The sequence below is a fragment of the Podarcis tiliguerta genome (genome assembly GCF_965153285.1).
Source record: "Podarcis tiliguerta genome assembly, chromosome: 9".
NCBI lineage: Eukaryota > Metazoa > Chordata > Lepidosauria > Squamata > Lacertidae > Podarcis > Podarcis tiliguerta.
The window spans coordinates 9,370,481-9,396,491 of record NC_139542.1 but is presented as its reverse complement, the minus strand read 5'-3'; the positions used below and the strand labels follow the sequence as shown (position 1 = coordinate 9,396,491).

The following is a 26,011-nucleotide window of genomic DNA, read 5'->3' as shown; positions in this document are numbered from 1 at the left end:
GTTGCCTCGCAAGCCAATGAAAGTTCCAGCTTTGTACAAACCGGGGGGGGGGGGAGAGTTGGCAGTGGGAAGCCACTTCCTCTTCACGAGGTGCCCCCCAAATAGTTTTGGCTGGAACTGGTTCTCTGCCTATAAAGAAAAAGACTTTAAAGGACCTCGGCTGATCAGAGTACTAAAGGTCCCTGGCCATGCACCATAGAGCAAATTGGTGCTGAGCCTAGAAGCTCTCTCCTGTTTTTTTGGACGAGGAGCTGTGTGGGTCTGCTGTGAACACAGAGCTTAGAGAAGTGGGGGAAGAAGACGTACGTCCTCTTGAACTTTACCCCCAGCTTGAAAGTTTTTTTTTTTTTTAAGAAGTAAGTTGTCAGAAAAGAGAGACTTGAGAAGTAGGCACCTAGCAAATAATAATAATAATAGAAAGAGCCGACAGCCCGCACTCAGAGCTGAGATGTCAGATGGAGCAGGCGACGAGGAGAAGCAACCGAACGGATGTGGAGAGAAGGGAAAGGAGAGGAATCGAACCTCCCTGATCATCCTGCAGTCTGTTAACCGCAGTATTTTCACCTCTGCAGTCTCCCCCGCCGCCGAACGCATCCGCTTCATTTTGGGCGAAGACGATGACAGCCCCGCGCCACCCCAGCTCTTCACGGAACTGGACGAGCTCCTGGCTGTGGATGGGCAGGAGATGGAATGGAAGGAGACCGCAAGGTGAGTTGGCACTGCTTTGTCTTTTCTGGGGGAGGCGGACGGCTCCTTGAGGAAGAAGTTGTGGCAAGCCATGTGTTAATTTTGGGGAGCACCTTCTTCCAGAAGTTTGGGGGGTTCCACAAGTATCATTAGGACTGTAGCTCAGTGGTAGGACCTAAACTGGATAGCTCCGTTGGCAGAGCATCTTAATCTCAGGGTTATGGGTTGAGCCCCACATTGGGACTCTGTCCCTTGTAACTTTCTGATTCTATGATCTGAGGTTCAGTGGCAGCATCTCCAGGTATGACTGGGAGAGAGACCCCTGCCTGAATCCTGGAGGACCTCTGCTAGCCAGTGTAGGTAATGCGTGGACCAATGCTCCGACTCAGTAGAAGTCAGCTTTCTCTGTCCCTTTCCTCCTAATTATTCTCTGGTGGTTCTGGAAAGCTTTTTCAATAAAAAGGAACTAGAGGAATTTTCCAAGCATTTGCTGGTGAATAGAGCTACTATGTTATCCTTAATTATGGGGAAGGGTCGTAGCTCAGTGGCAGAGTGTTTGCCCTGCAAACAAAAGGTCGCAGGTTCAATCCCTGGCATCACCAGGTGGGGTTAGGATGGACCTCTGCCCAAAATCCTGAATTGTCACCCCCAGTCAGTGTATGTAAGCCTGAGCTAGATAGACCCAATGGTCTAAAACAGCTTCCTAATGTTCCTATCCTTTATTCAGAAGATTAGCACACAAACAACACATACACAGTGATCTTTGCACGGCACTTGTCAGAAAGGTGATTGAGTTTTAACATCATTAATTCATATTAAAACCACCTGTTCTTAAAAATACATTTCAAATATAGTTCCTCTATCTATCTATCTATCTATCTATCTATCTATCTATCTATCATCTATCTATCTATCATCTATCATCTATCTATCATCATCTATCATCTATCTATCTATCTATCTATCTATCATCTATTGTCGTGGTTCTTATATAGGATCTCAGCCAGGAACTCTCCCCTCAATCATTAACTTGCAAGATTGTTTTCAGGCAAGGTGCTATTTCTCAGCCTCAGTTTCCCCTGTGCAGTATGGGGACAGTAGCACCATCCTACCTCACAGGGTTGTTTTTAGGGTTGAGGTAGCTGAAGTGATACAAAATGAAGTGTTGTTGTTGTTATATCCCTTGGCTTGAATAATTTCCGACTGAAATCGTTTTAAAGTAACAGAATAAAGCACCCAAAATGCGGTCATTCAAACATTTAGATATTTTCATTTTGGGATTAGCATGAATTAAACACCTTGAGGTTGGGTTTTAATTTGCATGCACACCATGCTTAGTTTTTTATTAGACTCATAAAAAACATTTTTGGTCACTTACGAGCAATGCATGCAGATAAATTGTGCTGGAGTGATGACACAATTCAACAATAATTAATCAAGTCACCATCGTGTAATCAACCTAGCCGTAATTCCAATGGAGCTTGCTTGAGTGAGACTCTGCTGTGAAATTACAATAACCAACCCCTTTCCCCAAATCTGGACTTCTGTTTTTCTCTTCGAATGCTGAGTCATTGTTTTCCAGGGCCCTCCACCTCTCCCCCTACACTTTTAAATATTAGCTCTTCGGTTTTCTCTTGTTATCAGAGCTCTGCTAATCTTTCCCCCCACCGTCTGTCTTAAGAGCTTCTTACTGTGTTTGGATATATTAATCCCTACCTGTGAATATCACCTTGTTCTCCCTAACTCTGGGATTCCTACTTCTCAAGGGAAGCTCCATGCATGAGGATTACTGAGTGGGACACTGGTCTTACACACCAATCCTAACCCGAAATCTAACCCTTTTACAACAAACACATGCCATGGGGCTGTCGCAAAATGTTGTGCATTTCTCTACACCAGTATACACTTTTCTAGGAAAACTGATTCAGACAGGTTTCCCAGATGAGTGTACACTGGATGATTAATGTCTGTGGCCATACTTTCCATGCAGGGAAATGTTGATGTTGCGTGATGTGATCATAAAACGAGGAGCTCATACTTTTGCTTCTGTAAGGTTTAGAGCAGGCATAGGCAAACTTGGCCCTCCAGATGTTTTGGGACTACAACTCCCATCATCATCCCTGACAACTGGTCCTGGATGATGGGAGTTGTAGTCCCAAAACATATGGAGGGCCGGGTTTGCCTATGCCTGGTTTAGAGGCACTTTGCTTGGGGTTGCTTTGCATTAGATAATCTGCCCCCCCCCCCAAAAAATTGCCCTTGTCCTACACATCTCTAGCTTTCCCAAAAGACTAGCCAGTTTTGCACATTGCATAAAAATGGCCTTTTAAATGTGTTTGTTGTAGGGGAGTTATTGGTTGGCTTTTGTTTTTATTGTGTATTTTGTATTCTCATTTTGTGTTTTTCTGTTATGAACTGCCCTGGGATCTTCGGATGAAGGGCACTACGCAAATTTAAATAACAACAGCAATGAGGTTAATAAAAAATGAAAGAAAAAAACTTATAAATTCCTCACAGCTGATTCAGAGGTGAAAGAGGGGAGATCCTTAGATCAATTAAATCACTGTGTTTATTATCGAAAACTTTATATAGATGCTGTTTTTTGGTAAATAATCTTTTAAAACAAAATTTAAAGAGAAAATACCAGTATTGAAACACCTTTTTAAAAACATATATAAAAGGGCAGCTTTTGAAAAAGACAACAAAATGTTGTTAAGTACAGAAAAAGCAAAGGGTACCCATAAAGGGCATTTTGTATACAGTTCCTTTAAAGAAGAATGAAGCATCATACCGTATTTTTCGCTCTATAAGATGCACCAGACCACAAGACGCACCTAGTTTTTGGAGGAAGAAAACAAGAAAAAAAAATATTCTGAATGTCAGAAGCCAGAACAGCAAGAGGGATCGCTGCGCAGCAAAAGCAGCAATCCCTCTTGCTGTTCTGGCTTCTGGGATAGCTGCGCAGCCTGCATTCGCTCCATAAGACGCACACACATTTCCCATTACTTTTTAGGAGGGGAAAAGTGAGTCTTATAGAGCAAAAAATACGGTACATTAGATTCACATATTAGTATACAGAAAAGTGAGGAGGAGAGGAGACAGGGAGATGCAAGATTCATACAGGTGACTTTTCAGATATTGAACTTATAGCTGAATAAATGAAGCTACCGCTGATTCCTTATTCCACACTCAGAAGCACACCAATTTGTCTTGTTTATCTACCTATTTTAAAATTGAGTGAATGCCTCTCTTCTTCCAAGTGCCCACACACAATTGTGATTGGTCTTGCAATGCAAAATTTCATAAGAAATAAAGTGAATTCAGTTTCCCAAGGCCATCCCTCAGGGTATCCAAAGCTAAACAGATCTGGATTCTGTGCCCTCCCCAAAATGGATACTTTTAAGAGGAAATGTTTTAGGGAGAACACTTCCTTTTAATCCTAATCTAGCCATCTAACAACAAACATAATCATACCCATTGCAGTGGTACCTCGGGTTACAGATGCTTCAGGTTACAGACTTCGCTAACCCAGAAATAGTACCTCAGGTTAAGAACTTTACCTCAGGATGAGAACAGAAATCGCATGGTGGCAGCGGGAGGCCCCATTAGCTAAAGTGGTGCTTCAGGTTAAGAGCAGTTTCAGGTTAAGAATGGACCTCCAAAACGAATTAAGTTCTTAACCCGAGGTGCCACTGTATTACGCAAAACAAACAGAATTAGGAATTCATAATATTCACAACTTTTAAAACGATACTGAAACTAATTATATGATGTGAGCTAAACTGTTAGGGATTTGTAACAAGCTACATGAGATGTAATTTGGAAACAACAAAGTTTTCAAGACTGAAGATTTTGTGAACAAGAGTTAGGTTGGCCAAAGACTACCCATGGCACGCCTGATAGTTTGCACTTTGAGAGGGCTCCTGTTCTAGAATGATTTCCAAATGTTTCTGTATAGCTGCTGAAAAAGTTTCGGTAGCCAGAGGAGTAAAAAGCTTTTGGCTTATGATAAAAGAAACATCTGATATTCTTACTACAAACCACTGCCACAAAATGTACTGATGGTCACCAACTTGGATGGCTTTACAATAGGATTAGACAAATTTATGGAAGGTGGAGGCTCCGAGTGGCTTCTATCTTACACCTCCAGCAATGCAATCATAAGGGCGATTGCCATTATGTCCTTCTTTCAGGAATCTGGTTGGCAACTTTGAGAATGGGATGCTGAACTGGGTGACCTCTGACTTGCTCTAGCAGGGCTCTAGCCGTTGCTACGTTATGCAGAGAAATTGTATTTTACCGCCGTAAAGGGGTGAGCACTATATTTCGGTGTGACAGAAGTACAGTGGTACCTCTGGTTAAGAACTTAATTCGTTCCGGAGATCCGTTCTTAACCTAAAAGTGTTCTTAACCTGAGTTCCACTTTAGCTAATGGGGCCTCCTGCTGCTGTCGCGCTGTCGTCATGCAATTTCTGTTCTCATCCTGAAGCAAAATTCTTAACCCGACGTACAGTGGTACCTCGGGTTACAGACGCTTCAGGTTACAGATGCTTCAGGTTACAGACTCCGCTAACCCAGAAATAGTACCTCGGGTTAAGAACTTTGCTTCGGGATGAGAACAGAAATCATGCAGCGGCAGCAGGAGGCCTCATTAGCTAAAGTGGTGCTTCAGGTTAAGAACAGTTTCAGGTCAAGAATGGACCTCCAGAACGAATTAAGTTTTTAACCTGAGGTACCACTGTACTATTTCTGGGTTAGTGGAGTCTGTAACCTGAAGCGTCTGTAACCCGAGGTACCACTGTACAGAAAAGGTGCTATATGTGAACCTGTGTCTGCAACACATCTGCAATTTTTACAGAAATGTTTGGATCAGAGATTTATGTTTTTAAACTCAACTGTCATGGTCTACCCCTGTTTCTGAGACCAAGATTAGGCTTGAGTTTTAAGGCTTTAAATTAATTCTACAGGCATCTTCCAAGTAAAATACATTTTTGTCCACCATCTGTGGACAAAAGGCAGGTTTTGAGCCCTGTATTGTCTGCCTTGAAGCCCATCAAAATCCCCCAGGGAGCTGGTTTGTGTACTGTAACCCAAACTTTGGTTTGGTGAGGCTGTGTGAACAAGCAAGTTCACAGAGAGCTTCCTCTGCAGTCCTTTTTGCTACACTGCACCATGGTTTGACTTAACACACTGGTCTTGTGGTTAAGGCCTCTCCGGAATAACTGTGAGTTTGTTCTGCTAAGGTGTGTTCTTGTCTACAGCTCATGGTCATTAAAGTATGATCTTAACCACAACTTCTGGTTTGGAAAAACATGCTCAATTAAATGAAAAAGAAGATTGCCACCAAAAAGGACAGAAATGAACGTTTCCTTATTTTTCTGCTTTGAAAAATGATTGACTGGGAAAATTTGTCCGGACAAACCATGGTGAGGTGGGGGGGGGGGGAAGCAAAGTCTTGTCTTTATCTTCTTTTAGTTGTAGATTAGGACAAAGGGCAAATGCCATCTGGTGTAGAAACATTTTTCCACACCTAAGGGCTGTTTCATAAGCACAGGCAAGGCTTGTAAACTCCTGACCTGTAGGGTAGCTTCTTTAGCTTTTAATAGCTGTGTGTGGGAGAGAGGCCCAGCAGGTGCATAATTAAATCTCCACCACCGTAATGATGGCAGATTGAGCGGCTGCAGGATTTTGCATTAAATCAACACAGTTTTGAAGGGAGATCATGCAGGAACTGGAAAAAGCGGGTTGCACGGGGCTCCCTTGAGACATTGCGTCAAACCACAATTAAATAAACTTCACTTTGTCTTGAAGATCTGAATAGACAAACCACGACTTGCAGTTGGCTGGCAAACCATAATAAAAAAATTCTGTTTATTATTTATCAGGCCTTATTTTATTTCCCCTCCATAATATACCAGTAGTCAAATCACCAAAAAAATACAAAACAAAAAGGCCATACAGTGGTACCTCAGGTTACATACGCTTCAGGTTACAGACTCCGCTAACCAGAAATAGTACCTCGGGTTAAGAACTTTGCTTCAGGATGAGAACAGAAATCGTGCTCTGGCGGCACAGCGGCGGTGGGAGGCCCCATTAGCTAAAGTGGTACTTCAGGTTAAGAACAGTTTCAGGTTAAGAATGGCCCTCCAGAATGAATTAAGTTCTTAACCTGAGGTACCACTGTATTAGGAGTTAGCTGCTTTAATTTAAATTGCATGGTGGCGGTGTAGCGGCAGCAGGAGGCCCCATTAGCTAAAGTGGTGCTTCAGGTTAAGAACAGTTTCAGGTTAAGAACAGACCTCCGGAACGAATTAAGTACTTAACCTGAGGTACCACTGTAAATGACATAGCTAATATGAATTCCTTCATACTTAAAAATAAATTGTTTCTTTAAATTATTCATCTAAATTATGGAAAAACTATACTGTCCATTCGAAAATATTGTGTTACTTTCACAATAATCAAGAAAAATAACCAAATTTCCGCCCTTTGAAGCCATAGTTGCTGGCTTATGCTCACGGTTGTTTGGTGTGTTGTCTGAATTCATGTCCTGGTTACTGCCATTGCTCTGCTTCTGGGGGCTGTTACGGATTGGAGTGCTGAACAGATGGGAAAGGGAAGCAGACAAACCACTAAAACTTGGCTTGACACATACATTTGGAAGCTCAAACCATCCGCTGCTTTCTCAAAGTATGCTTACTTGCAAACCTTGGTTTGGTGTGACGTCTCAGTTGGGGCAATGACCTGGTTTGCATGAACGGTAAGCCAAACCATGGCTTATCAGGACTGTGAAAAAGTGACCCCTGCTGTAGAGGATCTCACAGCTACTTTGCTTCCAGCCTATTTACTACTGCAATGAACTTAGCCAACTTAACCAAACTGGGACTTGTGGTTTAAGCTCTCAGTAACCATGAGATGGGATGCGGGTGGCACTGTGGGTTAAACCACAGAGCCTAGGACTTGCTGATCAGAAGGTTGGCGGTTTGAATCCCCATAATGGGGTGAGCTCCCATTGCTCGGTCCCTGCTCCTGCCAACCTAGCAATTCAAAAGCACAGCAAAGTGCAAGTAGATAAATAGGTACTGGTCAGCGGGAAGGTAAATGGCGTTCCTGTGCGCTGCTCTGGTTCCCCAGAAGTGGCTTCGTCATGCTGGCCACATGACCTGGAAGCTGTACGCCGGCTCCCTCGGCCAATAAAGTGAGATGAGCACCGCAACCCCAGAGTCGGTCACGACTGGACCTAATGGTCAGGGGTCCCTTTACCCTTACCTTTAACCATGAGATGTCAAGATCTGCTAGGGCCAAAGTTGCAAGCTGAGATCCTAGATGACTGTAGTTGGTTTAAAATGGTGGTTCCCAAAGTAGGCAGTGGAATTAGGTTGGGGGGCACTAAGGGGCTAGGGGGTGGTGGTGGTGGGGTGGTTGGAGATGTAAACAGACTTTGAAAAGCTGGTATCACTGGATCATTTTTGTTGAATTAATTACACCAAATAGCTTTGAATTGGGTTTTGAATAAATGTGCAATTAATTGTTATTGTTTTGAATTTTATTGTATTATCCTCTTCCTTAGTGGGTCATACAAACTGCCATTCTGAATAATGCATTTTATAAGAGTAGGGGGCATTGAGGATGGAGTTTATGGAACCAAGGAGGTGGTGGCCCAAAAATGTTTGGGGACCACTGATTTAAATGATAAACATCTCTGGTATAGAGGTGAAATTGAACTGAGTGGTTTCTTTTTTGAATGAATAAAGACCACTGTTCATTCGAGACCGAAGAAGCAGTCACGAAAAGCACAGCTGGAATCAGAAAAGATGCTCCCCGGAATCCATTTGGGCTCTACAGTTGCAGAGATATTTGTGGCTCATGCGTAGCAAATAACAAACAGCGGGAGGCATAGAGACATGTTTCTAGTGGATACTCTGCCTTTCTGAAACTGCCTTTCCCTACATCATAGAATCATAGAATTGGAAGGAACCCTGAGGCCCATCTAGTCCACCCCCCTGCAATGCTTATGTTTTGTGTGCAAATCCAACTGTATTTCCGCAGGGGTTGGTTTATAACCAATATGCAAAACCAACTTTAATCCAGTGGGAAGATGAGAGATAGTATTGTGTTGGATGGATGGTTTTTCTGTTTCTTTGCCTTGGAGCTGACTGCTGCTCCTAACGCATACCCAGTTGTTTGTTTGTTTGTTTGTTTTAATTAAACAAATGCTAATTTATATCATTTTAAATTGATGTTATGCATATTTTATTTGGTATTTTAAAGGCCGTCAGGCCAAAAATTGGTATATAAATAAGCCATAACGTGTAAAAAGAGGAGGGAAAGAACTTTGCAATACTTTTGAGACTAATGGATTTGTTGGGGCACGACTTTCTTAATGAAACATCTGATGATGTGGGTGCTTGTTCTTGAAAGCTCACACAGCAGCGCTTCTTTGTAAGTTCATCCTTACAAAGTCTCTCTCAACTCTCTCTCTCCCTCTCTCAGGTGGATAAAGTTTGAGGAGAAAGTGGAACAGGGTGGAGAGAGGTGGAGCAAACCACACGTTGCCACATTGTCCCTTCACAGCTTGTTTGAGTTGAGGACGTGTATAGAGAAAGGGTCGATCATGTTGGATCTGGAGGCCTCGTCGCTCCCTCAGGTAGTAGGTAGGTGCTTTCCAACGCAGTGCTCTGGACTGTTCTACATCGCAAGAACCAACCTGGTCTGTTGAATGGGACGTTGGATCTGGGCATGTGTTTATTTTACGCTGCTTTTCAGCAAAACAGCAACAGCAACCAAGCTTCCTGGGGTGGGTTGCAGATCAATAAAACCAATATGGCCTCTACCGTCAGACTTACAATCTAAAAAGACATAACACAAAAGGAAAATGGATTTTGAGGAAGGAGGAAAGAAGTAAACTTGGGCACCAGTTCTTTTAGGTCCAAGTTAATTGCCTACCGGGATGGAAACAGTTCAAGGAGAGGATGACCCAAAAGTTGCCAGGGTCTCAGCTGTCTTGATAGTGTGCCTGTTCATCTCATTCAGTATCTTGGATAGTCTACAAGATAGGAGTGAGGGATCTGTAGTCCCCTAGATGTTGTGGGATTCCTAACTCCTACTTTGTATACCTCTTGGTAATCTCTTTCTTTGTTGTTGTTGTTTAAGGATTAAAACACATCAGTGTAGAGCAGCGGTTCTTAACCTGCGGGTCCCCAGATGTTGTTGAACTACAACTCTCATCATCCCTGAGCTCTGGCCTTGCTAGCTGGGGGTGATGGGAGTTGTAGTTCAACAACATCTGGGGACCCACATGTTGAGAAAGGTTGGTGTAGAGGGTTGGGCAATATATCAGTCCATTGTCCAAAACTGGTTTGAAGTCCATATGATGATACCAGTTTCATAATTTTTGACCTGGCAATATATCACACATCACGATGTCTATGTGTGCATGTGAGTGATGCAAAAAACAACAACCTTGAAGCTAGCCAGTGCTTCTACAAAGCGCCACCCTTATTTCAGACATCGTGATATATCAGTATATCGCAATGTTTCGCTGGTGGTATATCGTGATGTTGAAAACCAGATACTGCCCGGCCCTATGCGTATGTGAACTTACACATACCAGCCTACTCTGAAACCTTTTTCATTTTTGTTTACATTGATTTACTCCTTTTCTTCTCTCCCTGCCTCCCCCTCTCCCCAAATCCTCATCTTTGCAGAGATGGTTGTTGACAACCAGATCGAGACAGGCCTGTTGAAGCAAGAAATGAAGGACAAGGTCACTTACACCCTGCTCAGGAAGCATCGCCACCAGACCAAAAAATCCAACCTGCGCTCCTTGGCTGACATCGGGAAGACTGTCTCCAGTGCAAGTAGGATGTTTACCAACCCAGATAATGGTAATGCAGAAGCCAGTGGGCTTTGGCCTTCCCGTAGAGACCCACTGAAACCCTGCTCCCAACTAACTCCATCACCATCTCATGGCAACGCATCTAACCCCACGAGTAGAGTAGCAGACCATACTGACCGATGTATCAGTTATGGGCTCTGAAGGCTTCTTAATGCTGTGGCGCATCGCTCTAACCATATCTCTGTGGGCTAACTGAGAAGAGACATGGGCGCGCTTCATTTTCGTTAGTCCGCTTTAGTCAGTCACTTTGGTAAAGCACCTGGCGTGCCACACGCACGAAACAGCACAACACAAACAACGATGTGTCCTCCGGAATAGAATCTGGCTGCATCCACACAGCAGCCCATCCCATTTCCCTGATGGTTAATTTCCTCATTATATTTGAACGTTCATGGGGTGTAAAATCAACTTCCAGAAGTGGAACACAAGCTTGGCACTCATTTCCATGTTATTGGCTTCCAGGGGAAAAAAAATCTGTTTGCAAACAATGCGGAATTGATTGCTAACCTTGCATTATGTCCCACTATATTCCCGGGAGTGGCTTTTATGTCATGCGAAAGCTGAAATAGAAGGTGGAAATTAGCAGTTAGGGAAACGTCAGGAAAATGGGAATGAACTGCCTCATGAATGCAGCCTATGACACATTGAGCTATCTAGAATGTGTTAGACTGCAATGGCGGGTGAAAGTTCTCCTGAAGTCATTTTGAGTGTTGGTGTGCAAAATAGCAGATGGGCTGTGTAATAGTCCTCTGTGAGCAGGGGTGACTCACCCCGGTCCTCTGGATATTGTAGGACTTCAGCGCCCATCATCCCCACCAGCATGGTCCATGATCAGGGATGATGGGGGTTGTAGTCCAGCAATATCCAGAGGACAGGTCCCACCCCAAACCCCCAGCTCCAGAGGCTTTTGTTAGAATTCTGGGAAACAAGTTCATTAACTAGAAAGAGAGGGATCCTCTCTACTCCTCAAGGATAAAAGTTCAACAGTTCAATAGTGTTGAGTTGAGAAACTTCAGAAATGCAAAAAAGGTGAACAGAGCAATCATCAGCTATATTACTACAGGGGTACCTCGGTTCTCGAACATAATGTGTTCCAGAAGCCCGTTCGGCTTCCAAAACATTCAAAAACCGAGGCACGGCTTCCCATGGGTTGCAAGAGCTTCTTGCACTCAGTGGAAGTCGCGTTGCATGTTCGGGTTCTGAAAAACATTCAAAAACAGAAGCATTTACTTCCGGGTTTTCAGATTTCGAGAACGGAAACATACGACAATGGAGGTGTATGGGAACCTAGGTAACACTGTTTTCTGAAATCTCATGATTGAGTGATGTTGTCTGTTGTGGAGATTAGCATTGTTTAAGGCCGTGCATTCCTGCTGGGATGAGAGGGGACTTTTCTTGCTTCTCAACATGCGAGGGGAAAATAATCTGATTTAAGAAAAGAGGGAGAGAACCACTAAGGCCAAGAATCATGGATTCTCATATGATCTCAACAAAACTTGCAACATGTGAATATTCATCCCCGCCCCGCCCCCCACACTTTATTATTCCAAGAAACGCTCCTTCTTGGAATGCAGGTGGTAAGTTGCATCTTTTTAATAAAAAGTACTTGGCTCAAGGCTGTGATAAGCAAAATGTTTTATCTGTTGGGGAGCTTCCTCTTGGTAAGTATACAAAGCAGCCTTCTTCAGCCTGGTTCCTCCATCCAGATGATTTGGACAATATTTCCTACCAGGCCCATCCAGCACAGGTGGACCAGCTGAGCCAGATGATGGGAATTGTACTCCAAAACAGCCGGAAGGCACCAGGTTGAGGAAGGCTGATTTAGAGAGAGTGGAGACGGGTATTTCTGGCTTCAGTGTCATGCCCGTTGCAGAAGCCAGAGCCAGTTGTTGTGAACCTGCTTAAATTCTAACACTGCAAGTGGCGCAAGAGCTCTCCATGCAAAGAACAGAAAAGAATGGATTGCATGTTTTTTAAAAATGAGCATGCTGGGGAGAAATCTTCCAAAATAGTCTGCTCATATATGCTGCTTTTCCACGAGGAAATTACAATGCATGGGATTATTGAGTATTTTCCTACTGAACTTCCCATCTGCAGACTTTAGTGGGGTAGACCTAACATGGCAGCATAATATGATTGCTGCGAATGTGCAGATTGGCTGTTGGACTTCAGTTGACCTGGCTTGTTGAACCATAGCATGATCTGAGACTTCTTAAGATCCATACTTTAGAAGGCAAGGTGGCTTTTAAGTCCGTGCCCTACCATTCATTTTCTAGTGGATATTAAGTGCCTTAGGGCACAATCCTGTGACACTTTCCTGGAGAGTAGGCCCCCATTGAGCCCAGTGGGGCTTGTTTATGAGCTGCTGAAGAGAGAGGCTTCTCTCTAGCAAAGAAATGCAGCAAGCTCATTCAGGAGGGAGAGGACTCTCAGCCCTTCCGCTCATTTTTGTGGGCTCATTTAGAAGTCTGTTCTTGCAAGTCGATGCAAGGATCACAAGATTAAGCATGTGAAAGGTTTGGAACACTCCGAAGTGCTTTGCAGCAATGTATTGCCAAGAGCATACGTACAGGTGTGGAGCAGACACCTGCTTTGCACGTAAATGGAAGGCACACAGAAAAACATCCTGCGCTTAAACCTGTGGCCTTCCACAGTAGACTGAGCAACAAGGAATTGCATACCCCAACAGATGGCACAAGGGTGAGGCAAAAGGTTGGGCTCAAACCTAAAATCATATGCATGTTACCAAGTATCAGATAAGAATAATTTAAAGTAGCAAATCAGAGAAAAACAAATAATCATGTAATTGGTAAAATGGATAGTCAACAAGTACATCATCTCTCAGTCTTGTTCAACAACCTAGTACAAAACTTTTGAATTCTTTATACAGTATACTGTTTATTAAATTCCTGCCCCATCATGAGTGCTTGGTTTTATTCATTCATTTTTATTCATGTGTACAGCTCCATAAATGTGCATGGTCAATAAACATAGATCAATAAAATGAATAAATGAAACACTCATGTAAAACGCAACATTTGATCAAAATTTACCATTGAAAGCCAGCCCTCCAAAGGGAACAAGTTGCAATCCTCATTCCCCAGTGTAGATAAACCCTGATTTGCATGATGACTTGCTCATGTTTTAGAGAAAAAGAAAACATTCCATGTGGTTCATTCCATATACGTTGATTTAGAATATTCTATAAATTTGTTGGCATGCAGTGATTTGTAATAAATCTGTTGCTAAAGCTATGCTGTTTAAATCTGCATCCAATAATTGATTCTGACTGTAAATCTTATGTCCAAGCAAGTGGAGCTTTCATTGAATTATGTGGCTGGCACTGTGTACTTTTTGTCTCTAGAGGTGGTTTCACCTATCTTGTGTTTGGCTACTCTGTCCAATGATAAGTGCTTCTGCTAATTTTTTTCTTATTAATGTAAATAAGTAGCATCTTTAGCAAGGGCTGTGTTCATAGAGTCCTACATTCAACTGTTTCAGAAGCCAACTTGCTGCAATGCTATCCGGAGCAGCCCTAATGGGGAAGGATGGGAAATTAAATAACTTATGGTTTATCTGAAGCGAGACAAACCATGAGCCTGGGTCCAGATAACATGTTAAGCTTAGCTCCAGGTACCATGGCAGCAGCAGGACTGGGAGAGGACTGCAGTGGTCATAGTTTCCTCTCTTAGTGCAGTTACGCTAAGCTATAGTTTGGCTTAGCGTGACGTGCGAATTATGTCATTGGCAGATTCATGTGGAGGAATTCATTCTCTAAGTTGTTCCCACTTCCCTGTTGGGAAGCTGAGGTCTGGGAGAAAGTTGCTTGCCACAGCGAGTCCATAGCAGAAGCTGGATTCTGCATTCCACACATCCCAAACCCCATCTTTTTGTCCTTTAGACCCCATAGACTGTAGAATATTTTATTTGTTAAGAAAGTATTTCAATGCAAATGTTCGAGAACTGGGTCCATCTCCAAATGCTGCTCTTTGCCAATCCTTGTGTTTGGTTCCAGGCTGCTTTGCATATACTGCATATTTCTGCATGCTCCTTATTTCCCGCAGATCTTTTCCTTGGTGCTTTTGTTTGCTATAGTGCAAACAATAAACTTGGTGCTGTAAGCAGATGAACAAGATGGGAGGGGAGCGAGGGAATTGACGTGGCAGGGATTTGGTGAGGGAGAAGATTTAAAGAACTGCTTGAATGAGCATTTAGATTTTGGTTTGAGGGTATTTTTACTCAAGTGGGACTTTCATTGGGCTGGTTCTCACCATGGTTTAGTGTTACATGCACAAGCTAGAATAAACCTAGGGTTGCCATACGTCCGGAATTTCCCGGACATATCCGGAATGCTGCTGTCTCTTACAGTGTCTGGGTGGAAATCAGTAAAATGCCTGGGAAAACCTAGACGTTTGGCAGCCCGTGTTGGCTCAAAAATGGCATTTTTCTCTGCGATTTTGAGCAACAAACTTTTCACTGTTTGAAATATGGCAACAAGCTTCTCCTGTGTGGAATGACGAGTAGAAGAATATTCTGATGTTTAGATTTATTTTAAAATAATGTTGGCTGCTTGTTCTGTATGAACCAGAGACTGAGGTTTAAAACAAACTCTAGTCCTTTTCTAAACAAACAGACCACAATACCTGTGTTTTGCTGATTTCAACAACCCTTCAGTTTCTTATTTAGTATGTAACAACAACTCAGGATTAGTGGAAAGTGAAACCAAATTCTGGCCGCACAGGAGGAGGAGAGGGGAATGCAGAAACTCAAGACTTTGCTCAGGCTGGTTCTAGCTTGTGCACCCAGTGCAGCTAAACCATGGTTTAGTGTTACATGTGAACCGGCTCGTTGAATTACGTGGGCATGCTCAGTAGCACTGGTAGAACAGCTGCTAGCAAGGAGAGGCTGAGATAATTCAGAAAAGGCTTGCTGAGACTCTGGTGAGCCTTGAACCAAGAATCTGAGGGTCTGGGAACAGAACTAGTGAGGTACTGTGGACTCAGGCATCATAGTCCTTTGGGACATGACTGGCCCTATGGGTCTTCTGTATTGGCCATGGTAGTGTTTCTCAAACCTGGATCTCCAGCTGTTGTTGGATGACAACTCCCATCATCCCTGGCTGGCAGGATCAATGGTAAGGGATGATGGGAGCTATAGTTCAACAATACCTGGAGACTCAAGTTTGAGAAACACTGGGCTATGGTATGGCAGCTGAACAGAGCAGGGCTTTGGGTTGGTGTAGTTCAGTCAGAAGCCAACAGCTTGAGCTATTGACCTAAGGACTTTCCTCCCAAATATTGATTCAAAGAGAAATGCCTTAAAAGTTGAGCTAGTGGCCATGCTAGAAATTATTTTTGATCTCACTGCTACCCTTTAGGATAAAACAATAGTTTGGAAACATAGAATTTATCATTTATTCATCACAATTACTTATTCAAACTGAAAGTTGTTAAAAATGCATTGAGGCAGCAGTTGACAATAAGGCGTGTTGTTGGACAGAACAATGGGGTTTTATTCCTTTAAGTGTCATTCAGGTTATTCTAAGTAGCTGAATAATGCATCAGCAGAGTTTAGAAATAATGAGAGTAGAAAGAGGAACAGAAGAGGATGGGTGTGCGAAAGAAGAGACGTTTCTCCAGGTGATGCAAATCACTGGCACGTCATTTGGAGTGTTACAAAATGGAATACCCCCCCCCCCATTGTTGTGCATGTTGGCTGTGAGTAACAGCCAAAGAAACTGCTTTCTTTCTAAATTCTTCAGATGTTTTCTGGGTACCGTTGTCAGGTTGCGGGTTACAAACCAGTGACAGCAAAAGTTTTGGCCAGCTGTTACGACCTTTGGTTGCAGAATTTGCCGTGGTTATTTACAAAGCGTTAAGCCACAGAAGCATCCGACAACCTATTCATTGGACGTAGGTGTTCAGAAGGAATCCCATTCACAGAATACCAGAGTTGGAGGGACCCCAAGAGTCATATAGTCCAAGAATCTCAGCTAAAGCATCCACGACAGATGGCTGGTCATCCAACCTCTGCTTAAAAACCTCCAGGGATGGAAAGTTCACAACCCCCTAAGGGAGTCCATTCCACTGTCGAACATCTCTTACTGTCAGAAAGTTCTTCCTGATGTTTAGTTGGAATCTCCTTTCTTGTAACTTGAATCCATTGGTGGCAAAATAGGACATTGCAGCCCATGCAATACATTCATTATTGGGCAAACTAGGAATATTTACACTCGGACATTCAATTCCAATGTCATGGAAAAACACTATTTCTCCCACAAACTACTATTTCAGCTACAAGTGAGTGATCTTGCTTAATGTCCTTACATCTCTACATAGATCAACAAACAGACGCTGCCATAAGTGAGCATTTAACCTGCAGTGCTCAGGTATCAACTCACATCATCTCCAGCCAGCATGCTTCTGTTTGATTGCTAGGATAAAATACAGTACTGTCACTCAGAGGTAATATTTTTCAGCCTAGGGCTCGTTCCCAGAGGTTAGCTTCCAGATCTTCATTAGTGAGGGGGGGGAAACCAGTTGTATGAATGAGCCACCCAGTCGAAGGCCAAATCCCCACGATTTCGAACTAGTTTCCTGGATTGAATCTGAGTAAGTTGTGGCAGTTATGTGTTTGTACCTTGCCATTTCCTCTTTCTCCTTTTATTTTGAATATTTAATATCTGTATATACAGACGTCCTTCACGTTTGAGGGTTGCAAAAGGGCAAATATTACAAAACACTGAAAATGCACTCAGTGCCACGCTTTTTACAAGTACACGGCAAAATCTGGTGTTGGAACGGTCTCTAATTGACCTGCGGATGTGCGTAGCTCTCTGTGGCGTGTTAACACGAGTGTCTGAATGCTTTTCTGTCTTAACTCTCTTGCTTCTGCAGCTGCTTTGGCCTTTCTCTTTCTCCTCTGCCTTAACTCTACTGTCTTCCTCCTCCTCCTCTTCCTCCTTGCTGCTGCTCTCAAATGCGTGCTCTTCTTCCTGCTTGCGACTCTAAAGCCCGCAGCCCGCTTGAGAGTTCTGTGCCCTGCCTAGCAACCCGCACGTTGGATGATGAAATCCGGGTGCAGCGCAGCCCCAGCGTGGGATGGCTAAGTAAGTGGATGGCGGGAAGGGATTTGCACCTTCCAGGGAAATGGTGTGCATGAAGGGGGTGTGGTTGTGTGTCGGGGGATCAGTCTGGAGATGACGACGGCATGCAAAAACGGTGGGCTTCCAAGGAATTAAAGCTCCAAAACACATCTTTGCCTGGGGGAAAACTGACCCTATCCTTGAACCAGAAACTCTATGAGCTAAGATGCTTCTGCTACTGCAGACTTCAAGGAAAGGGGAATGCAACAACATGCCCTGTGACTGGCAGGCAGACTAAGTACCCCAAAACCATCCTTCTAGTTTAGTTTGGTCAACAGAGCCATACCACATGGTTGCTACAAGCCAGTCTTAAGTCCACTGCTCTCTAAACTCGCTGACCTCAAGGACCCAGAACTAGATGTTCAGGTAGAACTGCCCTTGGCTGTAGCCTGGCCCCAAACCATCTGTTTGACGTCGTATCTAGGTCGGTTCAGTGCAGGACAGCTGCAAAGTTGGGGTGTAGGACCTGATTTCCATGATGCTACTGAATTGAACTCACCAGGCCTCCTTGTGTACATGACCTGATAATTACCTTGCAGTGGTGGTGAAGGTTTATCACATATGGAGAGTTACAATTCAACTTCCCTCACTAATGCAGTGATTAAGGAAGTTGCCTAGTGACTTGTTAATTCTATCAAGTCGTGCCTGAATAGAGGTTTGGACCATATCTCAACCCAACATGGAAGCACTACATGCACAAGCTCTGTAATTGATTTTACCCTCTTATTTATTTTGCATGTTCTTTATGTGACTCAGAGGCAAAAACAAGCTGAAGATGAAGGGAACCTCCATGGGATTATTATGTGCCCCCAGCTAACCAAATCAGGATGTTTTTGTTTTACCCTCATGTTGATCCTAAATCTGTAGCTCAGTCAACATGCTGCTTCTTGCATCATTTTCAGTTAGTAGAGTGAGCAAATCTTTCACCCCTTCTTTCTGTCAACTTTTGGTTTAGATGTACATAAAAGTTCAAAGTTTTCTGATCAAGGCCTCTGAAAACATAACCTTTTGCATGTTAGTGAAGTCTCCTATTGAGTTAAGTGGGGAGAATCAAGAATTTCTCCAAATGAAATTGTTGAGGGTAAAAGAGACTGCCATATATACATGTATTCTGCCATTGCTTGGTGTTGGTACTTGCTTTAGCAGATAGCAGCCGTCTTATATTGAGCTTTCAACCACCCTTCATGTAATTGGCAAACTGCCTAGCTCGGGTATTGCTGTGGCCCGAGTCTCTGTGTGTCCCTTAGCAAACGGTGTTTTAACAGACCTTGGTCTTGTTCTTGCAGGCAGCCCAGCCATGACGCACAGAAACCTGACTTCCTCTAGTTTGAACGACATCTCTGACAAACCTGACAAAGAGCAGGTAAGCCTGGAATTCCTGATCATCATTTCCTTGCAAAGATGTACCGGGAAAGAATGTGATGCTCAGGAGGAGATGAGCACTTTAAGATGAAGGGAAAACGTGAGCAGTTGCAATTTTTAAAGCACTGGCTGTTTTAAGAGGCTATCGTCTTATTGCCAGTGTTGAGTTGGAGGCTCCTGACTTGGTGGTTTATCACTTTGCCCAAGAGGTCCTGCAGAATTCTTTCAGCTTTTCAATAGGCCAAAGCAAGCCTGCCTGCCCTTTTTCTGTTGGAGAATAAAGCTCTTAATTTCTAGAATTTTTCCTCTATCTTTCACATAAGGAGGTTAAATGCAAGTGGTGTGGCAGGTCTAAATTCATTCCCCACTGCCGCCCTTCCCTCATACTCTTGCTTGCATTCAAACTTCTTAATTATCAATCGCTTTAGAAAAATTCATCCTTAACTAAGACAAGGAGCAAGAACAAAGCTTGGGTGAAGATAAACAAGGTTTACCAAATGATGGAAACGTTCAATTGGCCTGTTTTGTTTATGTGTGCGTAATCAGCTGTAGGTTTTTGTTGTATGTTACACCAGCATTTGACAACTTGGAGCCCTCCACCCCAGAGCTCTGAGGACTCCTATCCCAAGTTCAACACCAATTCCTCCCATCCATCCCAACACACACACAAACACACACACACACACACACACACACACACACTTAGCAAGATCCTAGTGAGCTGAAGTACCGCAAAATGGTTTTGTTAATCTCATAATTTGACAAAGAAATAATTTTGATGGGGTGGGTGGATGAGGGTGTCAATTTGATCGTGCTGATCCTTCAAATTCTGTCTCACACCAGACAGATTCAGGTGATATGTGTGTGCTTTTATATATATATATAGAGAGAGAGAGAGAGAAAGAGAAAGAGAAAGAGAAAGAGAAAGGGAGAGAAGTCAATCTAAGTGCAGCAAGGGAATAATACATTATTTAGTGGCATCTTGAGGTAGATGAAAAGACCTTTGTCTTTCCCATGACAGCTGACTGGCTTGCATTCATTAGTTTGCTGTGCTTCCTACAAGTTTGACAATCCTCAAGGCTTTGTTTTGAAATGCCATTCTGTTCAGAAAATAAATATCGAAAAATCGGAGAGCTGTATCACTCTCTTGTTTTGTTTTGTTTTTTTTGTCCACCGGAGGCTAGAGGGTGGGGTAGTATGTGCTGATATACTGAAGTTTCCTTATTGTTTTTATTTGCCTTATTATTATCCTTATGCCCATGACGACCTTATTTGCATCAGGATGGAAACCCATCCTTCCTCAAACAGAGAAAGCGATAAAACTGAGGAAAGACACTCATCTGACCTACCCTAATAGGTCATGTTTCATTGTAGGAAGTTATGGCTATTTATGACAGTCAGCCAAAGAGAACGGACACTGAGGTCACCATTCACTTCACGTTAAATCATTTAAATCCCATTGACTGCAGAGAGGAGGGGATTAGGTCCACGCAGCACTCGTCTATATAGTGGCAGTTAAATATACTCTGTGCTTACTTCCCAGCTCATCTAGAAACCCTGTTTTGCTCAATCCATCATTGCTCTTTCAACTGCACAGAATATTTTAAGTTGTGCAATGGAGCTCTCCACTTCTCTTCTCTGCAGCCCTCTGCCCTCCACGCCCTCAAATTTTTCTCTGTAGGTTTGTGGGACCATCCAGAAAAGACTCAGGGTGCATGATGGGAGAGGACAGGATGGGGAAAGACCTGTTGCATGAGCAGAACTATACTTGTATGGCATTAGGTATCGCTCCATAAATTTGGTCATCTAGTAAGTGGTCTTGCTTGGTGCCCTCACACATGTACACAGAGAGTAAAAATAAATACCGTATTTTTTGCTCTATAAGACTCACTTTTTCCCTCCTAAAAAGTAAGGGGAAATGTGTGCGTGCCTTATGGAGCGAATGCAGGCTGCACAGCTATCCCAGAAGCCAGAAAAGCAAGAGGGATCGCTGCTTTCACTGCACAGCGATCCCTCTTGCTGTTCTGGCTTCTGAGATTCAGAATATTTTTTTTTCTTGTTTTCCTCCTCCAAAAACTAGGTGCGTTTTGTGGTCTGGTGCGTCTTATAGAGCGAAAAATACGGTAATTTCAAATTGCCTACTTTGTCTCCAAGCAGATGATTCCATGTTCCAAAAGGTTTGTGTATTCCGTGTCAGCTGAACTTAGGTTCTACAAAAATTCTGTTTCACCGCAGGCCAACGTGATTTCTGGCAGCCAGTTAGAATTCAGGAACTGTATAAGTTAAACAATGGGATAGCTGATTTATATTACTGGTTTTAGACAAGCGTTTCTCTCACTGATTTTTTAACTCCCCGTTACTGAATCAATCTACCCTGACCATGTTTTCAGTTTATGGGTTCAGCCGCTTTGCTCATGTCCAGAAAATAGCGTTTCCATTTCTTTTAGTGACCCTGGGATGTCTAGTGTGAACAACCTGCAAGTGTGTGCTATCAGAATAGTGGACTCAGTTATGCAATGTCATAAATGAGAATGTTACAGTCAGCAGTATGGTAAGACAGTAACCAGGACTCAAGTTAATCTGTGTTCCAGTAGGGCCTTATTTATTTATTTATTTAAAAAGCACCCAAAGCCGTTTGGAAGTTGCTGGAGATGCATTTTTGTTGCCTTGGGCAGTCCAGTTGCCTAACTGGGTGTCTGTTGGTGCTACAACAGTGCTGGATACAAGCCAGTGAGGGCAATAGCCATGTGTGTGTGTGTATGCATGCATGCATGTGGGTCCACACGCTGGAGAAGGCTCGTGTGATAGGACCCCTGCTTTTTAAAAATGTCCCTCATCTGGTTTTGTTTGAAAACAGAAGCAGACTCTAGTATCTCCTAACATAAAAGACCCCAAATTTATTTCTTAACTCCCTCCTGTTTGGGGATTATGCGACGGCTCCACAGGAAACCGGGTTCCAAGTGCTTTCACCCTCCCTTAATGGTGTCGCTGTTCCCAGAACCCTGCAGAAATCTTTCAGTTCTCTGTGCTTTGTTTAAATGTCCTTGGCAAGCCCTTATGGACGATGAATCTCAAGGACCTTTCTCTCCCCCCCCCAATCCCTCCTCCTCCTCACACCAGCTTGCATTTTAAATGCATGCAAGTTAAATAAACTTTGGGTTAAGCAGCATTGGGGGCTGCGCTTGCTACTCAGCTCCATGCAGTTCCATATAGAAACCGCAGGAGAATATGCACGGATGTTTACAAATGCGCTCAGAGCACGTTGAAGGGAAGTGGGTTCCCCTGCCTTTGGGGAAAAGTGCATGCTTAAGATGCATAATGTGTTCAGATGAGTGTAGCCAGCTGGACCATTGATTTGATGATTTACACAAAAAACCCTTGTCCCCAGTGTTTGCAGCACTTCCCTGACTCCTGTGTTTCCATATCAACAGTAAAGTCTCTCTCTCCCTCTCCCTCCATTCCTCTGCTGCTGGCCAAAGCTAATTCTAAAGTTTAAAAGAAGTTGGCCTAGATGGAGGGGGGATGTACCCCATGCTTGGTTCTGCTAGAGATGTTTCCAGGACTTCCTGCTTCTCGGAGCTCAGTGCATTGATGGATTGTGTAAGGGCCAATTGCAGCCTGTCTTTTCTTTCTTCTGTCTGTGCTGGCGATTGTTTAACCTTTCCCATTGCTGGGACTATCCTAATTACCGTATCTGATTGCCACGGTGACCTGGATTCACCCTAGACCAGCCTTGCCCCACCTCAGCGGAGGGCACCAAGTTGAGGAAGGCAGACCCAGAGAGGACTCCGGTGTAGGAGGGAGAGCGCAATGTTTTGCTTTGACACCTGTTTGAAGGGAAGCCAGTTTACAGGTCGCCAGCTAAATTTCAGAAGATATGCTGTCAGATCTCTGCACTAAGAGTGTCAGGTGTAAAAGGGACAGTAGAGAAAGCAGAGGGAAAGAAAGAGGGAACGGAACGCAGGGTGCAGCTGTGAAATTTCCATAGAGCTGCCTATGAATTATAGCTTGGACGTTCCAAATTCTTCACATTCCTCGGTGCCTGCATCAAATTCCTAGGAAGCCAGGTGGTTAGATATCTGGGATTTCCACCCCACCTCCAGCTCTTCTGATACACTGGATATTTCGGAGCAGAGCTGAGTAATGCCTTTGGCGCCAAGCCATAACAATGGTGAGTTCATGATAGGAGAGATACAGGTCCCTGCAACCCTTGCCTTGGTTTCTCTTCTGTTCAGATCCAGGCCTGGTTGTATACTATATGGTAGGCTGCTGTGTTTTCTGCATGCGCTGCTCATAGCGTGACTTGGAAGCTCTGCATGCCTCTTTCCTCAGCAGCCCCATGACCTCAGGAGCTCTTCCTGAGCCACCTAACCTGCCTCAAGGCTCCCCTTGTCCTCATACTTGACATAAAAGATAATAAAGAGCAGGCAGCTACTTGATCTTGTTGTTGGGTTGTTTTTTTTAACCAACTTATTTGAATTTTACAGTCTGCTGCGTCTAGAAGACTGTAGCTTAAAAGTAGAAAGCAAGTTGAAAGTCTTACTAAAGCAGCACTAAAGCAGGGACGCAGGTGGCGCTGTGGGTTAAACCACAGAGCCTAGGACTTGCCGATCAGAAGGTCGACGGTTCAGATCCCTGCGATGGGGTGAGCTCCCGTCGCTCGGTCCCAGCTCCTGCCAACTTAGCAGTTCGAAAGCACGTCAAAGTACAAGTAGATAAATAGGTACTGCTCCAGCAGGAAGGTAAACGGTATTTCCGTGTGCGGCACTGGTTCACCAGAAGCGGCTTAGTCATGCTGGCCACATGACCCGGAAGTGTACGCTGGCTCCCTCGGCCAATAAAGCAAGATGAGCGCCGCAACCCCAGAGTCGGCTATGAGTGGACCTAATGGTCAGGGGTCCCCTTTACCTTTACCCTTAAAGCAGCACAGACGTAGCAACAGATCCCACTCCTCTCAAACACGCACAGTAACTCCTTAACACCCAAATGAAATAAAAGTGGGGGGCCAGAGATCTACAGAAAATGTCCCGTTTTCTGGTCTGAGAAGAAGCCAAGTGTAATGCCCACTCACTTTGTGGCCATTTAAGATTGGGAGTCTCCAGGTGCTTCCACACTGAATGCATCTGCCAGTCATCAAAAGCAGCAGCTCCTCTAGGCATGGGGGAATTCACAGCAGAGTGAAGTTACAATGCTATGTTTGTATTGCTAGATGTTACTGGGATGGAGAGGAGGAGGGATATAGAAAGCTGCCTGTTGCCAAGTCACACTATTAGCCATCTAGCCCAGTGTTGTCTACACTGACTTGCAGAAACTCTCCAGTACGCCAGGCAGAGAAAAGTCTCAAATCACATCTGTCATGGACGCTTCAGCTAGGTTTCCTGCCTTGCCGGGGGTTGGACTAGATCATGCTCCCTTCCAGTTCTACAATTCTGTGCTTCTACACCCCCTTCTAACTGACCATGTTAACTTATAATGTCAGGGGCCAGGAGAATCTATGCATACCATGTGCTTTATTGCTAAGCACATAAGTCATCTCCACCCGAAAAAGGAAGAGTGGGGAAGGCTCCATTAAGCATTCCTGATGGTTCATGCTAAGTGAGTGGTCTACCACTGGAGCTAATTCCCCTCCACGGAGAGTCACAAGGCTTTGTGTTCAGCAGCTTAGCACCCATCTTCCCCCCAAATCTGCAAACACACCATTGGGAACAGTATTTTCGTGTGTGTGTAATGCAGGGGTCAGCAACCTTTTTCAGCAGGGGGCTGGTCCACTGTCCCTCAGACCTTGGGGGGGGGCGCGACTATAGTTTGGGGGGGGGGATGAATGAATTCCTATGCCCCACAAATAACCCAGAGACGCATTTTAAATAAAAGCACACATTCTACTCATGTAAAAACACGTTGATTCCCGGACCGTCCGTGGGCTAGATTTAGAAGGCGATTGGGCTGGATCCAGCCCCCGGGCCTTAGTTTGCCTACCCATGGTGTAATGTATTGGATTATCTGTGGAAGGGTAACTCTGGATTAGAAGGGGCAGTGAGAAATGGAATTGGCATTCTGATTCCAGCGATGTCTTGTGGATGCTGCAAAGAACTTGGATGCGCGAGGAGCACCCATCACAGAGTAAACATCCACTCTTACCTTTCAGTTCAAGTCCGCTATAGGCTCAGTTTAGGCTTTTAAGTCCACTTTAAGGGGCAAAGCTCTTCGTATGTTCTTATCAGACAAACAGCTGTTTCCTTTGCCCTGGGCACTCTGAGAATTGTAGCTCTGAGAGGCGAGCATAGCAGTCTCCAACAGAGAATCCTCACAAAATAAAATTCCCAGGATTTTTTGGGGTAGAAACTATAAAAGTTAATCTGGAATGATATTGTTGTAGTAATACACACTTTTAGCTGGGGTAGATTGGAGGGAAATGCTTTTGTCTCTAAAGGTATTCAAGCAGGGGAAACCCCAGTGCTTTTGATATTCCTTAATTGCCCTGGTCTGCTTGCCATCCTAGTTCCTTCACCATGTCAGAGTTGCCTGTTTTGCTTGTAGGTATAAATTGTAACAAACTTGTCTTAATTCAACCCCCCCCCCAATCTTTCATTATCTGTGTTATGCTATTACTGCAAACATGCACCCAGAGGTGCATGGTATATTTGGACACTGGGTGAATTTCATAAAATCCCAATCGATGCATATTGAGTCAACATTTTTGGGGGGCTGTGTCCGTGTGTGCGTGCAAGCTTTTGACTTTCACAGATCTCTTCTTCAGAGCAGCCTTTTCACCACCGACTGGTATTGTCTGCTTTAAGTGGGAATGGAAGGAAAGAAGTAACAGCGGATAGAAAGATAAGGAGCTAACCCTGTTAGCATTTTTAAGCTGTTGGCAAAATGTCTTAAGAGAACACATCACAGCAACTAACAGAGGCAGGACT

The 26,011-nt window shown here is 43.9% G+C and overlaps 1 protein-coding gene and 1 long non-coding RNA gene across 10 annotated transcripts in view; both read left to right on the top strand.

Moving 5' to 3' along the window:
• Nucleotides 1-26,011, top strand: part of LOC310657754 — a 197,638-nt gene that overhangs the window by 112,062 nt on the left and 59,565 nt on the right. The gene's annotated exons all lie outside the window — the stretch shown is intronic.
• SLC4A4 (solute carrier family 4 member 4) overlaps nt 1-26,011 on the top strand; it is a 190,775-nt gene that overhangs the window by 109,014 nt on the left and 55,750 nt on the right. For 3 of the 9 annotated variants that reach the window (XM_083398249.1, XM_083398246.1, XM_083398247.1), the window contains 5 exons: nt 573-708; nt 9,181-9,341; nt 10,395-10,547; nt 17,598-17,693; nt 19,016-19,092. In XM_083398249.1, coding sequence (XP_083254375.1) covers nt 573-708; nt 9,181-9,341; nt 10,395-10,547; nt 17,598-17,693; nt 19,016-19,092 — 623 coding nt within the window. Of the gene's footprint in view, nt 1-572; nt 709-9,180; nt 9,342-10,394; nt 10,575-17,597; nt 17,694-19,015; nt 19,093-26,011 lie in introns of all 9 variants that reach the window. The other 6 variants (XM_083398253.1, XM_083398248.1, XM_083398251.1 and 3 more) reach the window with 2 other exon arrangements.